General features: G+C 56.0%; 1 protein-coding gene across 1 annotated transcript; it reads right to left on the reverse strand.

The window, feature by feature from the left end:
* Nucleotides 1-936: 936 nt before the first annotated feature.
* On the reverse strand, nt 937-13,701 carry GDAP1L1 (ganglioside induced differentiation associated protein 1 like 1). Its single transcript, XM_038159371.1, has 6 exons — nt 13,318-13,701; nt 10,796-10,988; nt 7,457-7,630; nt 5,384-5,481; nt 5,158-5,272; nt 937-2,332 (listed from the first exon to the last, which is right to left on the reverse strand). Exons 1-6 carry the CDS (start codon nt 13,495-13,497, stop codon nt 1,989-1,991), a joined length of 1,104 nt encoding a protein of 367 aa, XP_038015299.1. The 5' UTR covers nt 13,498-13,701; the 3' UTR covers nt 937-1,988.
* Nucleotides 13,702-14,009: the final 308 nt, after the last annotated feature.

The following is a 14,009-nucleotide window of genomic DNA, read 5'->3' on the forward strand; positions in this document are numbered from 1 at the left end:
TTCTACACCTGGTGTGTGCATTTCATCAGCTTTTGGAGATCACCAGGGAATGTGCATGTAGGACCACAAACAAAGGGAAAAGGCTGAAATCCTGGTAAGGGTTTTATGTTGGTGTACCTTTATGAGCCTTTCCTGGGGGGTTTATCACCAGCTAATTGACAGAAGAGAGGATGACCCCTAGTTCATCTTCGTACACCTTTCAGATTCAGCAAAAGGGAGGAGCTCAGGGCACCCTCCTTCCTCCCTCTTCAAAAAGAAGGAAACTAACTATTTCTTCTGAAGTTACCAACTCCACGAAGCAGATACTGAATGTATTTGGGAGAACGTGTGTCTGCAAGGTTTCACTCAGCAGCCTCAGCTGCAGGGGCCAGGTGGATCTGGGCTCTCACACACCGATTTTAAGTGCTTACCCAAGCCCGGGGTGGGTAACTGGGATAACACAGAGCCTCTGCAGCTACACAGCCTGTTGTATTCCAGAAGCCTGTCAGATCAGCCTTATGACGAGCACCATATAAATGTGTGTTTTGCACTCTGGATGTGCTCATCCCCTGTAATTCCTGCTAAATATTCCCAATTCTGTGGCTGCCAGCTTGTATCAAAAGGTCCCGGGAAATCTTGCTGTTTGCAAATGCATAAAGATAACCTTTGAATCAGAGGCAAATGCAATTCCTGTTATTTCAGCCACACTTGGCATTCGTTCCCAAGCCCTGAGATGCAGCATGGCTCCCAGGGATCACTGGAGTGCCTGGAAAGCCAGCAGGCTGAGCACTGACAAAAATTAGTGGTTGGAAGAGGAATACATATAATTTCCATGCAAGTTTTATACCAGTGCAGTACATGAGCCAAAGCACAAACCACCTGCACATCCCACTGCCCTCGGGCGTGCCTCGCACTGGGACCAGAAGGATGTGGAACACATTTAGAGATGCGAAGCCATTACTCCTCCCATATGGTTTATTGAGGATCTCAGTTTCCAAAGCATGAGTAGCAGTGAGGCCTGTTATTCTTTCCAGCATGCAAAAGGCACAAGAAAGTCATCAATGTGATTCTGTGCAAAGTGTCCCTAAGAAAACACACAGCGAGGAAATGACAGAAAAGAGCCCCCGATGGAAGAAAGCCAAAGCGCCTTCAGGAAAGTGCTGAAAAGTTCTGAAAATGGTGGTACTTATTCAGAGTCCAAATATGCTCAGTTGGTGAAAGATGCTTTGCAAATACGTGAAAGAAAACTCAAGAGACAGAGCCAAAAGGCTTAAAACAATAATCTCCTTCATGTGCCAGAATTCAGGATGAAAGTCAAAATGATTTATCTCAAGAAAAAAGTGCGGCAGTTAAAGACAGACATTAAATTCTTTAAAAAAAAGCCCACCAAAACCAGACGTAGAAAGTGGATACATTCTAAGAGCAGCTCAATAAAAATATTCCTTTTAATGAAAATAATTTTTAAAATGGATACTTGAAGAACAGAAATCCACCTTGACTGTGACCAGCTACTGCACCCTGCTCCCAAGAAAGCCTCTGAGCACGACAACACAACGCCTTCTAGAAGAAGAAAGTCCCCACTACCTGCATGTGTGAAATGTGGCCAGTGAACAATTTGGAAACACAAACGCACAGGACCAAGTATCCAAGTCCCAGTAGTCAACTTGGGTGCCAGGAAGCCTCCTGGGATGCTGTCTCTGCCCCTGGAGCTGGCTGGTGCTGGAGGCAGTGCCACTTCCCGGTGGGCACGGCTGAACCCTTGAGCCTCTGGCTGGAGTTGAATACCTAAACCTAAAAAAGGCATTTACAAGTTGACGCTGTTTTGTTGTTGTTGTTGTTGTTGTAGTCTTATTTCCTTGCAGTATAGGTTTCTACTTCTAGACTATGGAATGTTACATTAAACAATATAATTATTCATTACCTTGCTTCAAATTTCATTACAGTTACTGAGGCTTCATCATAATTTCACACAGCACAGAGACACCAAACTAAACACCAAGCAGTCAGCACTAGATGTATTTTTTCTTTAAGTACCAATAAGCAAAATATCCCATTCCCCCCAGAGATCCCATCAGGAAGGAGGCTCCAAGGAAGGAGGGAGGTTTCCGCTTGACCAGCCTGAAGGCATTGGGTACCACTGCAGAGAGGAGCGTGGTGTGGATGTCTCCCAAAACTTTCCTGAAGGCGAAGCGTTTCTGTATCCTGTCAAAGAAGGACTGTAGGTTAGGTCTGCTGCCATCTTCCCAGTATTTCTTAGAGAGTCCCAGAAACTTGAGGCGGTGCAGGGTGGCTCCTAACAAGACATCGGCCAAAGTGAAGACGCATCCGCAGAGCCAGAGTTCACACTTCTGCCCTGGAGAGAGAAGAGACAGAGCAGAGGTAAGAATCCCTCAGGTGGGCACCTAAAATCTTGCTCAAAAGGTCCACATAGGCAGGAGCATTTGTAGATCTGGGGTGTTTTTTCCCAGCTCTTTCCCAGCCCATCTACTGTGATGGAGAGTACAGAGGTGCCAAAAGTGGCAATATGAGATGATGATTTATAGCCTGTGTGAATATAGAAATTACTGGCTGCAAAGCAGCTCTGCTGCCTCTCCCCCAAGTCAAGAGCAGCAGGAGATGGCATCCTCCTGTACCCAGGAGGTCCCTGGAAAAGAGCCCTTTGCCCCCCTTGAAGGAAGATGCCATGCAGTGACCCCTTCTGCTGTGTCAGTGCTCGGGGACAGCAGCAGTGTCTGCCCTTGGCTGACAGGAGCTGTTTCAGGAGTGTCACGTCAACTTGGACTATTTTAGGGATGTGAGAAATCCTCAGGAATCAAAACCATTTGCTGGATGGCCTGGCCGCTCTCCCGTGTATGCTGCTGGGGAGGTTCTGCCTTTGTTCTCTCTCCTGTACCAGGAACCTGCTCCAGGACACCAAAACTGGCAGCACCTCTGTGCCAAGAGCCAGGCTTTTGGGGAGACAGAGCTCAGTGTGAGTCCAGGACACAAAGAAAGACACTGAAGGGTTGAGAACCCCTGATAATGGGTGATCCCAGAAACAACCCCACTAGAGAGACATCCAAAAATAAACCAAGTGCTGTTAGGCTGGAAAAAGCAGTTTCAGGCCAGGATATTGTTAAGCGCTCCCTCAGTGCCCTTTCAATACCGAGGAGCTGGGCTGGAGCTGAGGGAGATGAAAGAAGGTGCAGATAAAGAACACCAGAAGGGACACAAAAATCCACCCTCAGTCATCTTTGCTCCAGATTCCTAATTCTGGGGCTGTTCGTTGTGCTGTGGCTATTGTACCAGGAAAGAGAAGAGAGGCTCCAGTATAGCACCCCAGGGCAGGCACTGCTGCTTCTGCAGGGCTGCCTGCAGGCCCAGGCTGGGGCAATTATGGGTAATTAGCAACCCTCATTTGTAGCTGCTTGGCAGCCTGCCAAACCCTGCTGGCGGCACTGCCCAAGTGGACAGATTGCCTGTGCCTAATTAATCAATAAATATTTTCAGTGACTAATGACTTGTGCGGGTGCTGCAGCCAGAGCTTCTTGGGTGTGCTGGGGACCTTGTGGGTGCTTCTGCTCAGCGGTGAGGGGAGCGGGGCCGAGGCAGCTGCCTCAGTCCAGGCACTGCTGCAGGTGAAGGAGAAAGCACATGTGAGGATGGTGACCTCGGGAGAGAGCTGTGATCCGCCCCTGTCCCTCTGTCCCTCCTGGCTCTGGGCTGGCACCTCTGCTGAGCTCTGGAGCCGGCTGTGGCTGCTCCAGCCCCTTGCAGCCCTGCCCAGCACCGAGAGGGGTGGAAGCACAGGCAAAGGCACCTCTTCCCTTTGCGTGCCCAGCAGCCCCAGCTGGGCTCAGCCTGTCCCAGCTGAGCGGGGTGCCTGTGGCAGGGGTCTCCTGGTGCTGCAGCATCACCTCCCACCCTGCTCCCGCCGGCAGCGCGGCAGCCCGGGCTGCGTGGGAGCAGAGCTGCTGCACTGCAGCTCCTGCGAGGCTGCCAAAGGGGTGATCCTGCCCACTGCTGAGATCCTGGCCAGGCCACGGGCACGGGGTGGAGTTTGGGGGTCCGGAGCAGAGGGCAGGAGCAGCACACGAGGACTGAAGGCATTGGAGCACCTGGGTGCTGACAACAGCAGCAGCGATGCCTCTGCTCCAGGCACCTGGGATGTCCTCCCAGGGCGCCTCATTAGGCTGAATTCTGCTGTCCCAGCCCTCACAACGCTTAATGAGGGTGTTTGAGGAAATTAGGGCAAGGCAGGATGCCACGGTGAGCACAGCAGGGCTCTTGGTAAATCCCCAGCCCGATGCCCTGCAGGGCGTGAGCTTGGCACCTCCGAGGGCCCTCCAGTGTGGCCCTGAGAGTGACGCAGGGCTCCCCAGGGCCGAGGCTGGCCCCAAAGGCAGGGCCAGCTGTGGGACCATCCCCTGATTAACTGTGTCTGGGCCCTGCTCTGCACCTGGCACCGTGGTGCTGGCAGCCCTCCCGGGGCCGGGGTTCTGAGCCCTGCCAGCAGCGAGGAGGAGAGGAGGAAGGCTGGCGTCATCCAGGGGTGATGGCAGGACAAGCGCTGCCCAGCTGTGCCCAGGCACCCCTGACTGCCAGGGCTGCTCTGGCAGGCTCCCAGCACCGTGTGTTTGCTGTCAGGGATGGCTGGTGTCCCTCTCTCCCACCTGCTGGCATGTGACGCAGGTTCTGTAAAGGCTCTCCCCTCCAGGGCCCCTCACATTCCTGGGTTTCCCTGCCCATGCTCCTCTGGGATGTGCCACGGCCTGGTGATGTGAGGGCTTGGCTGTGGCACATGTCCCCATCTCTGCACTTTCAGCAGCCAGTGCTGCTCGTGGTGCAAGCGCCTGGGGCCAGCCTGCTGCTTCCTAAACCAGACAGAGCATCAGCCACTGTCAGTCCCTTGCTGGGGTAGAGGGCACCTGCCATCCCCCTGTGATGATTTTGGGGCTCCCAGAGAGGACAGGAGTCCTGCTATTCCCTGTGGCAAGGGGTGCAGGGGTGGTTTGCCAGAGGTTAGTAAGACTATGGCTGCAACAACATCAGTGTACCTAAAACCAGGAGAGCCCAGAGGCAGCCCCAGAGCCAGCAGTGGTTGCTCCATGGGAGTTGTTCATCAGGTACAAAGCTTTTGGCTTTTTCTGGTGTTGCACCGTGTGGAAAAATACCCCATAAACACAGCCCAGTGCCTACCTTGGTACTCCAATTTCCTTTTCTCCAGCTCAGCCTCAATCTGGTCTAGCACCATCCCAAGTTCTCCAAGGATCTTCTTCAAATAGTTCACATTATCGTGCTCCAGGATCTTGGCCTGGGTGGAGAGCAGGGTTAGAATGTGGACACAAAGCATCAGGTACCCATGGCAGGTCTGTGGGTCATGTTCCCCCAGCACCAGGGATGTGTGTGGCTTTGACCCACTCACCATGAGCTTCTTCTGCTTGGAGAGGTAAGGCTCAGATAGCTGCGGCTCCTCTTCATGGTCCAGCTTCATCAGATCTGTGGTGGCATTAGCTAAATGTCCTGGGGGAGACAGACAGAGAGGCTGGGGTGACCAGTGTGTCTGATAGCAAATCACCTCATCCTGCAGCCAAAATAGCTGCAGCACCAAGAGAAAACATCCCAGAGAAAACATCCCAGAGAGCTAAAATGGGCCAAATTCATGGCTTGCTGCTGCTGTGCTTCCACATCTGAGGGTGTGTGGCTCCATCAGGTGTCCCTGCACACGGGGATCTCAGGGGCAGGGCTGGCTCCAAGGTATGGCCAATCCCCCTCCCTTTGGTGAGTCCCAGCTGGGAGTTTCAGCTCTTCATTTCCCTGCTGGATTCATACTAGAGCTGCTGGAAGTTCTGTCTGTTGCTGTTTTAAGGCTTGCCCATAACCAGGCTCCTGCAGCTCCATCTCCAGCAGGCTGAGCCTTTGGGATGCCCGAGCTGGCTGCCCACACTCGGGCGTACATTCAGAGCAGTGGGGCAGGGAGGGCTGCAGGGGGGTGCTCCCACCTGGGCGAAGCTGTCCCTGCCTGGCTTGGTGTTTGGGACTGCAATTCCATGGTGTGGAGCCCGTCATGAGCATGCAGAGATGCTCACCCCTCTGCCTCTCAGGCACAGGGACAATGGGAAGGGCTTTGTGCAAGGGAGCCAAAGGAGGGAAAGGGGCAGAGTGAAGGGAAGAAAGGAATCCTAGAGGCAGAGTGACATCTAAGGGATAGCATCAATTACCCAAAGTTGGTCTAATGTCTTCCAGCCAGGGACCATCTGTCTTTCCCTCCTTGTTCCCTCCAACAAGGGAGGCCTTGGCTCTGCCAGTGTGCTGATGCGGGAGGTGCCAGGGCTGGCTGGGGTGGGAGCCAGCAGCAGGCTGTGCACTGCTATAAAATGCTGAAATTCCCATTTCTGCCATGAGCTTGTGCTTGCTAAGGCTGCCAACCAGCTCTCCTGGGGCTGCAACTCAGATGGAAACCTGGATATCATCCTGATTTCATTCCCCTTGGGAGAGCCTGGAACCTTGGTTCACCCTCTCCTTGGGACACAATGACATTGATTCCCCTCAGCACCCACTGCAACAGGGCAGTTGAGCCATTGCCTGAGGGCAGAAGATGAGCTGGGGAGGAAGGACACCATCAGCCCACGGACCTGCTTGTACCCCTCCCGTGGCTTGGGAAAAATGTCACCAGTGCCGAGGTTTGGACAAGGAGATGTGTTCAGAGACCTTGGCAGAGTGCTGGGGAGGTGATGTGAGGCAGATGGGGGCTGAAGCCATCACAGCCACACCCTTTGGGGAAGGGAGGGGCTCTGGCCTACATCAGCCCAAGGTCTGGGGGTGGAGGTGACACTTGGTGCCATGGGGAAAGCTGTCTGTGACGGGTGTCAGCAGAGGCAGGGCAGACCACAAGCTACACCTCAGGAACTGCCTGTTTCTCTCTGTGCACAAGTGCATCCCAACTCAGCAGGACCATCTGGGACCCAGGACACCGAAGGGATGGGGGTGGGAACAGTGTTTTCTTGGGGCTGGAGCCTAAAGGAAGGGAGAGACCTGGGACATGCCAGCACCCTCCTGACAAGGTCACTTTTCTGGCGAGGAATTCTCTCCAGGAGCAATCCCTGCCATTGAGTTATATTAAGCATCGTCAATGTTTCATGAGCACTTGAAGGTCAGGTACACAGACTTATGCCGATTCATCCACTGCCTGCAACTCAATCTGGCTGCTCTCTCCTGCCTTTGCCCTTAGAGTTACTGGAGGGAGAGGGGCATATTCCTGGGCCCCAGGAAGAGCTGAGGAGAAGCGTGCATGGCCCATGGGAGCCCGGACACCCCCGAGTTAGGAAGCCTCTCTAGGATGCCTGCAATTCCCAGATCAGCTGTGCTTTGCCATTTCCCAGCTGTGCCCTGCCCTTTGGCAGAAAGGGGAGATGAGCAGGAGCACGGTGGCCGGCCGGGCTGTGGAGCCTAAAGGAGCTGGGGAGCCCCGGGCAGCCCCGCTGGAAAGGCGACTTACTGCGGATCTCAGTGGTGGCGTACTTTGGGATCATGGAGTCGGTGGTGAGCTCGGGGTGCAGGATGCAGCCGTGCGTGTAGGCGTCCATGGGCAGCGAGTCCAGCAGCTCCCGGTACTGCAGCACCCGCGAGTGCAGCAGGCTGCCCGGCTCGGGGATCAGCTGCGGCACGTTCTCTGCAGGGCCAAGGCACAGCTGTTAGCGGCACGGCGAGGGCTCAAGCTCTCCTTAGCGGCTCCTCAGCCGGCTCTGGACAGCAGGGTGCACTCCTGCCCTCGCCCTCCCTGCTGCCCATCCCGGCCAGGAGTGCAGCCAGCCCATGCCCCAAGATGGACAAACCCGCAGGATCACAGGGATGTCATTACCCAGCCCCACAGCCCTCACGTTCCCTGGGGTCAGTGCAGCCAGCCCTGATCTCCACACTCTAATTTCACGTCTCTTAGAATGCGAGAAAAATCTTCCTGGTCTGCAGAAAAGAGCTAAAAGATGGGGATTTGAGTTTAGGATTTCCTGAGTTACATATTCTTTACTCCAGTGGCAGTGAGGTGCCTCATTCTCTTGGGCTTCCTTGAAAATCCCCAAAGTGGGCAATCGGAGTAGATGACCAAAGAAGCCCAGTGCCTCTTCCCTCCATGCTCAGCCAGGGTCTCAGCTGCAGGAACATCCCTTGCCCTGGCTGGCTCTGCTCCTCCCTGCCTTGTGGGGTTTATTCGCTCTGCATGGATGGTGGTTTGCATCGTGCCTTTTATGTCACTGTCAGCTCAAAATACGTGGCAGATGATACCAGAAGAAGAAAACATTGCTCTTGTCTCCCCCAAGATTTTTAACTCTCCCAGTTTTTTAAGGCATCATAAATGTTTATAGTGTCTGCAGAAAGCAGTTCACAGGCAGTGAGTAAATCCACCACCAGGACTCTGACTCTGCTACATCCTGTCTGCAGCACTGGGCTCTCCACATGCCAGTGTCCCCACCTCAGTTGGCTCATGTTGGCAGGACTTTGGCAGATGTGAGCAGGGCAGCCCCTTGTTTCAGGGCCTGAAGTGACAGCTGTGCTCTGCCCAGCCCTGCTGCTGGTGGCAGGAGCTGGGCTGCAGGCAAAAGGGAGTTGGCCTTGCTATTTTGGTGCTTGCTGGTGCCCATGGCTGGATGAGAACCAGGCAAATTTTGGTACCTCCTGTACTGGAAATCTCCTGGCTCTGACCCAGACTGTCCCTGCTGGAAGGCTCCACAGAGTTCCACTGATAGGCATCAGTGTCACTGTCCCCTGAGGAAAGGGAGGTTTTGGTGGCTCCTCCCTGCCATGGCCTGCTCGCTGCCTGCACTGCCTGGGCTCCAGCTCTCCAAGTGGGGATTTTCCACCCGAGAAAAGTGACCAGATGAATGACACAACAACTGACCTATAGCTTGTGTGCTCCTTCCACTGGGCTCCTGGCCAGCACCCAACGGGCTGGGGCTGGGAACAGCACATCCAGAGGGACTGCTCCATCCCGCAGGAAGATGGAGCAACCACAATGAAATAGCGTGCTGGCCACCAGCCCATGTCCTTCAGCACGTTCCAGGGAGAGTTTTCATTGGGATGGCTTGACTTGCCTTTACATGCCACGGCAACCTGCACACAGAGGCTGTTGTTGCACTCTATGGCTGTGCAAGGGGGTACAGACCTTGGAGGACACTTGCCTGGAAGAAATATTGCCCTGGTCAACTCATCAGTGGTTTCTGGGCACTGCTGCACAGTGTCGTAGTGAGAAGCATCCTCAAATGTGGCTTATTGGCACTATTCACTGCTATTTTGGGTGAAATGAAAACATTTCTTAACACACTACCCTTTACTGATAGCTGGACCCCAGCGTGTGTAAGCAGCTGATAAAGGCCATGCCCTTGGCCCGGGGAAAACATAGCTCAGTAAAAACACCTTGTAAAGGCCTTTCAAACTGCACACATTTCTGCAAGGTGGCTGATTCCCCCTCAGATCAGCACTGCCACATCCTGGTAATGCTTTTGGCAGCTGCACTGCTGGGTGATAGGATGGAGCAGAGCATGGAGCAGCGAGTGATGCTCTGGGCCCCCTTTCCTGGAGCTTCCCCTCTCCGTTTCCCAGCAAAAATGTAAGAAACTGCACCTGGCTGGAAAATCTCAATGACAGGAGTTTCCCAGCTCTGTGTCCCCCTCCTGCAGGGGACAGCCTGTTGTCACATATGTCAGACCACCTGCCCTTCACAGAGACCAAGTGAAGTGGTGCAGGGAGTGACACTCCCTGATGTCCCTTAGTGCTGGGGCTGCTGCCAGGCAGGAAAGCAGTTGCCATTCCCTAGGACGTGCTGCTGGTGTGGGATTCTCCTGGTGGAGCCATCCCTGCTGCCCCACCGGAGCGAGCTGCGAGCCTCCACGGAGCAGCAGCGCAGCGGCGGGGCCGGGAGAGGACAGCAGCTGAGCTGGCAAGGAGCCCTGGCTCCGGGAGCTATTTTGAGATGTTTTTGATGTCTCTGTTGCAAGGGGATGGATGCTGGGGCGAACATCGTGATGGCAAAGCCCGAGATTCCTGCTCAGCTTTGAAGCCTGCCCGGTGGGTGTCCAGCCCAGCAGCCCCCAGGATGGGGGAATGAGGGTGAAGGGATGCCAGGGAGAGGCTGCTCACCACAGCTGCTGAGCAAAGCTGACTTTGAGCTCTGTCTCAGGATCCCGGTGTGCCGGGCTCAGCAGGCCTGAAGCCCTGCTCCAGGGGAACATGAGCTTCCCTCTCCTGGCTGTCCCTTCCTCTGGGTTTGTGTCACATCATCCTCCCATGGTCCTCAGCACCGCTGGCTGTTTTTGACTTTAAAGAGGCTGTTTTCTCTGAGGCACAGCAGCAGCAGGGACAGCAGGGTCCCCTGCCCACGGAATGGCCCAGGAATCGTGGAGGAAGCGGGGAGAGGAGCAGCAGCACATGGCTTACACCCACCTGCTCTCAGCAGAGGCCCTTTTGGCCCCTTTATACAATTGCCCAGGGCCAAAGCACAAATGTACCTGAAGTCAGAAGTGCTCCCATGGGCTGTGCCCCAGCAGGGAATCTGGTGAAATGCCACCATGCACCATAGGGACTGAGAGAAATTGTCTGGTTTGGAAGCATGACTTCCAGGAAAAGGGGAACTTAGCTACCACACCCCTCTGTGCCCTCCAGCAGGGGATTTCTGCTGGAAATTCTTCAATTTCATGGGAAAACATAGAAGTCTGGGGAGGGCTGGCGGCTTGCTCATCTTCTGGGGTGAAAATAAAACTTTAAAGGAAAAAAGTGGATTCGTTTAGCAAACAGAATGTGGACTAGACACGAATTTTCTGTGAGGCAGAGCCCAGCCTTGCATTACCTCCCGTGAAGTTCTTCTCCATGTAGTCGATGATCTGGTTGTAGTCGCTGATGATGTTGTCCCTGTGGATGATGACGGGCACCTCCTCGCCCAGGTTGAGCCGCATGAACCAGGGCTCCTTGTGCTCCATCAGGGGCATGCTGACGTCCCGCTCCTCGCAGGGCAGCCCCTTCTCTGCGATCACCAACCGCACCTGGGGCGAGCAGCCAGGGAGAAAGGGCTCAGCCCCATGCACCGAGCTGGTCTCAGTCCCCCCTACCCCATTACACCCCCAAACCTTTCCCTAAAACTTAAACAGTGACATGCCAGCATCACGTGCTTGCCCTGCAAGAAGCCAAGCTGCCATGGGACAGCTGCAAAATCCAGGCAGCCGGGAAAGAATTCGTTTTCCTGGCAAAGAGGGGATACCCAAACCCATCCTGTAATCTCAGAATCATGGACCATCCTCCCTGGCCCTGGTGGCCAGTGGCCTGTGTGACAGGCAGAGGAGCTGGAGGGCTGACAGCCAATCCCTCAGCAGTGGGTGGAGGGAGGCAGGAGTTGTCCACTTGGGGAAGTGATGCTGCTGTGGATCCCAGCATGGCCCAGCACATACCTGAGGAAGAAAAGGAGGAGGAAGAGGAGGAAGGGCTGCAGCAATGTTATGCCTTGCACGTGCAGCCAGTGAGTGCTGTGTCTGCCTGAAGGAGAACTGGATGCTGACTCAGGTATGTCCCACTCTCAGGAGTGGACTCTGCCTTTACCGGGTGAAGGCTCTGTTCTGTGGGAAGTTGCAGGCAGCCCCTGTGACCCTGCACAGCATTCCTCCTCCTCCATGCTGACATTAGCTTGAGGGCATCACCCAGCACCTTCTCACCTCCTGTGTCAATCCTGCTGCCTGCCCCTTCCCCTTCCCCTGCCCTCCTCCAGCCCTGGGCCTGCCCAGCGCTGCAGGGGAGGCACCCACACATCTCCAGGGTGGGAAAGGTGAGTCCAGCCTTGCAGTGGGGCAGGAGGAAGCAGGAGTGAGGCTGGATATGGGACACCATCACCATCACAATCCCCACCCCGATCGCCAGCCCTCGGGGCTGTTCCTGCTGCTCTGCTCTGTGCATGAGACAGTGTTGAACATGCGCTCGGGGATGGCATTTTAGGCTTCTGGCTTATAAAACCTGACTATTATGAACTAAGTATGTCAAACACAAAAAAAAAAAAAAAAAAAAGCCCACGGGGGATGTGAGAAAGCCATGATTTACAGAACCACAGAATGAGGCAAAAGTACTTGTTTTCATCCAACTAGCAGCAGCTAAAAATACAATTTAACATATATAAGCGTTTCTATGAGTACTTCAGAGTTCCTGGGGAATTAGTCATTAATTATTCACAGGACTGGCAAGTTAATTTTTTCTTTTAAAGTCAAACAAGAGAAAGCCTGGGTTCCTCAACTGCAACTCACTGCTGGCCTTTTCCTCCCAGCTGATAAATAAACCTCAGCCAGTACCACCTGGGATATCCAGCCCCAGGCTCCCTGTGCTGCTTTCAGGGGCTGAAGGCCTGGCAGGAGGCAGCTGCTGGGCATGAGGCAGCCCGGGGTCCCAGGGTACCCCCCCTGCCAGCACCCCAAAGGGAATCCCAGACTGGGGTGACAAAACATTCCCGGGGAATTCGGCGGGGAGCCGGGCACGACCATCCCCCGGCAGTGCGGATCCCGAGCCCGTCAGTCGGGGCCGACCATGTGCAGCCACCCTGCTGCATTGGGCATCCTCCCTCCTTTGTGTCGGCTCGCAGGAACGGGCACCTCTGCCCCGGCCTTCCCGCGGGGCTGTGCAGCTCGGGGAGGCCCCGGCACCGGGGAGCTTGGTGTTCCACCACCCACCCCTGCGAGCAGCCCATTCTCCATATGGTGTCCATGGCTTAGGAATGATGGGGGCTTTGGGGCCGGGGGGGAAGGTTGGGTTTGCTACACAGCTGCCGTGCTGCGAAATGAGCGTTTACTATTGTCTGGAAAACGGGATTTCTTGCTGGGGCAATCCGGGAATAGAATTCCCAGGGCGCTGCTGCAGTGTGAGGGGTGAATCATCGCTGCGTGCCGGGGTCCGGGATCCTCTCCCGGGCACCAGCCTGGCTCGGGGCTGCCTCTCCTCCCGCAGCAGCAGCAGGGTGGTCCCGGCCCGGCTCTGCCTTTGTCTGCGCTCCCGGCCACGCCGGTGTGGGGCTGGCAGCGAGCACAAAAGCCGAGGCGGCTCCCGGTGCAAGCCGAGACACCAAAGCAAAGGCGAGATGTGGCTGAGCCCCCCCATCCCCATCCCCATGCCATCCCCATCCCCTCCCCAGGCAGATGCTGTCAAAAGGTACAAAGATCTGCCTGGCCGCACGTCGCTGCCCGGCCAACCGCGGGGCTGAGCCCCTCGCTCTCCCCCGAGTGCATCCATCCATCAGTCCATCCGTCCATCCGTCCATCCACCCTCCCGAGGCAAAGGGATGCCCAGGGAGCTGGAGGTGATTCTCGCCCGGGAGCCCGGCCGAGCGATCGCTCTCTTTACCTTTTGTGAGCTGAAAGACTGGGTCCAGTGGTACAAAACCAATCTGTCCTGGGATTTGAGAGCGGGGTCTGTCGGGTCGTGATTTTCCTCCCCCTCCGTGGATTTCCCCGCGTTGTTCTCCAGCGCCGAGATGGGCCACCAGCTGCAGTTGGTGGGAGTAACATTATTGGGAGTCGCCATGACAGCAGCGAGCGAGCGGGAGAGGGACGGGGACGAGCGGCGCTAGCCCAGCATCACATGGGCTCCTGCCAGCCCATCTCCCGGGCAGCCCCGCTCCCGGCCGGGGTGGGCGGCGGGCGCGGGGTCCCGGCAGAGCCGGGTGGCGGGGTCACGGCAGATCCTGGGGCGCGGGGTCCCGCAGAGCCGGGTGGCGGGGTCACGGCAGAGCCGGGTGGCGGGGTCCCGCAGAGCCGGGTGGCGGGGTCACGGCAGAGCCGGGTGGCGGGGTCCCGGCAGAGCCTGGGGCGTGGGGTCCCCGCAGAGCCTGGGGCGTGGGGTCACGGCAGAGCCGGGTGGCGGCGGGGCTGGCGCTGGAGCGGGGCTCGCAGCCCGTCCCCGCTCGTGGCGGGGCTCCCACGGAAACGTGCAGGCATCGCTTCAGGAGAGGAGTCAGCAGCGGAGGCTCCTGCCTGCCTGCTGCCTGCCAGATCGGCAATCCGGGGCAGCTCCAACCCCTGCGGCTTCCTAAGAAC

The sequence above is a fragment of the Motacilla alba genome, chromosome 20, assembly GCF_015832195.1.
Source record: "Motacilla alba alba isolate MOTALB_02 chromosome 20, Motacilla_alba_V1.0_pri, whole genome shotgun sequence".
Taxonomy (NCBI): Eukaryota; Metazoa; Chordata; class Aves; order Passeriformes; family Motacillidae; genus Motacilla; species Motacilla alba.

Bases quoted from the DNA above. Each gene is read 5' to 3' on its own strand.
- GDAP1L1 (XM_038159371.1), bottom strand. From the start codon at position 13,497: ATGGCGACTCCCAATAATGTTACTCCCACCAACTGCAGCTGGTGGCCC. The intron at 7,631-10,795 runs GTAATGCAAGGC...TTGGCCCTGCAG, and splicing joins GGAGAAGAACTTCACGGGAG to AGAACGTGCCGCAGCTGATC. The intron at 2,333-5,157 runs GTAGGCACTGGG...TTCTCTCTCCAG, and splicing joins AAGGAAATTGGAGTACCAAG to GGCAGAAGTGTGAACTCTGG.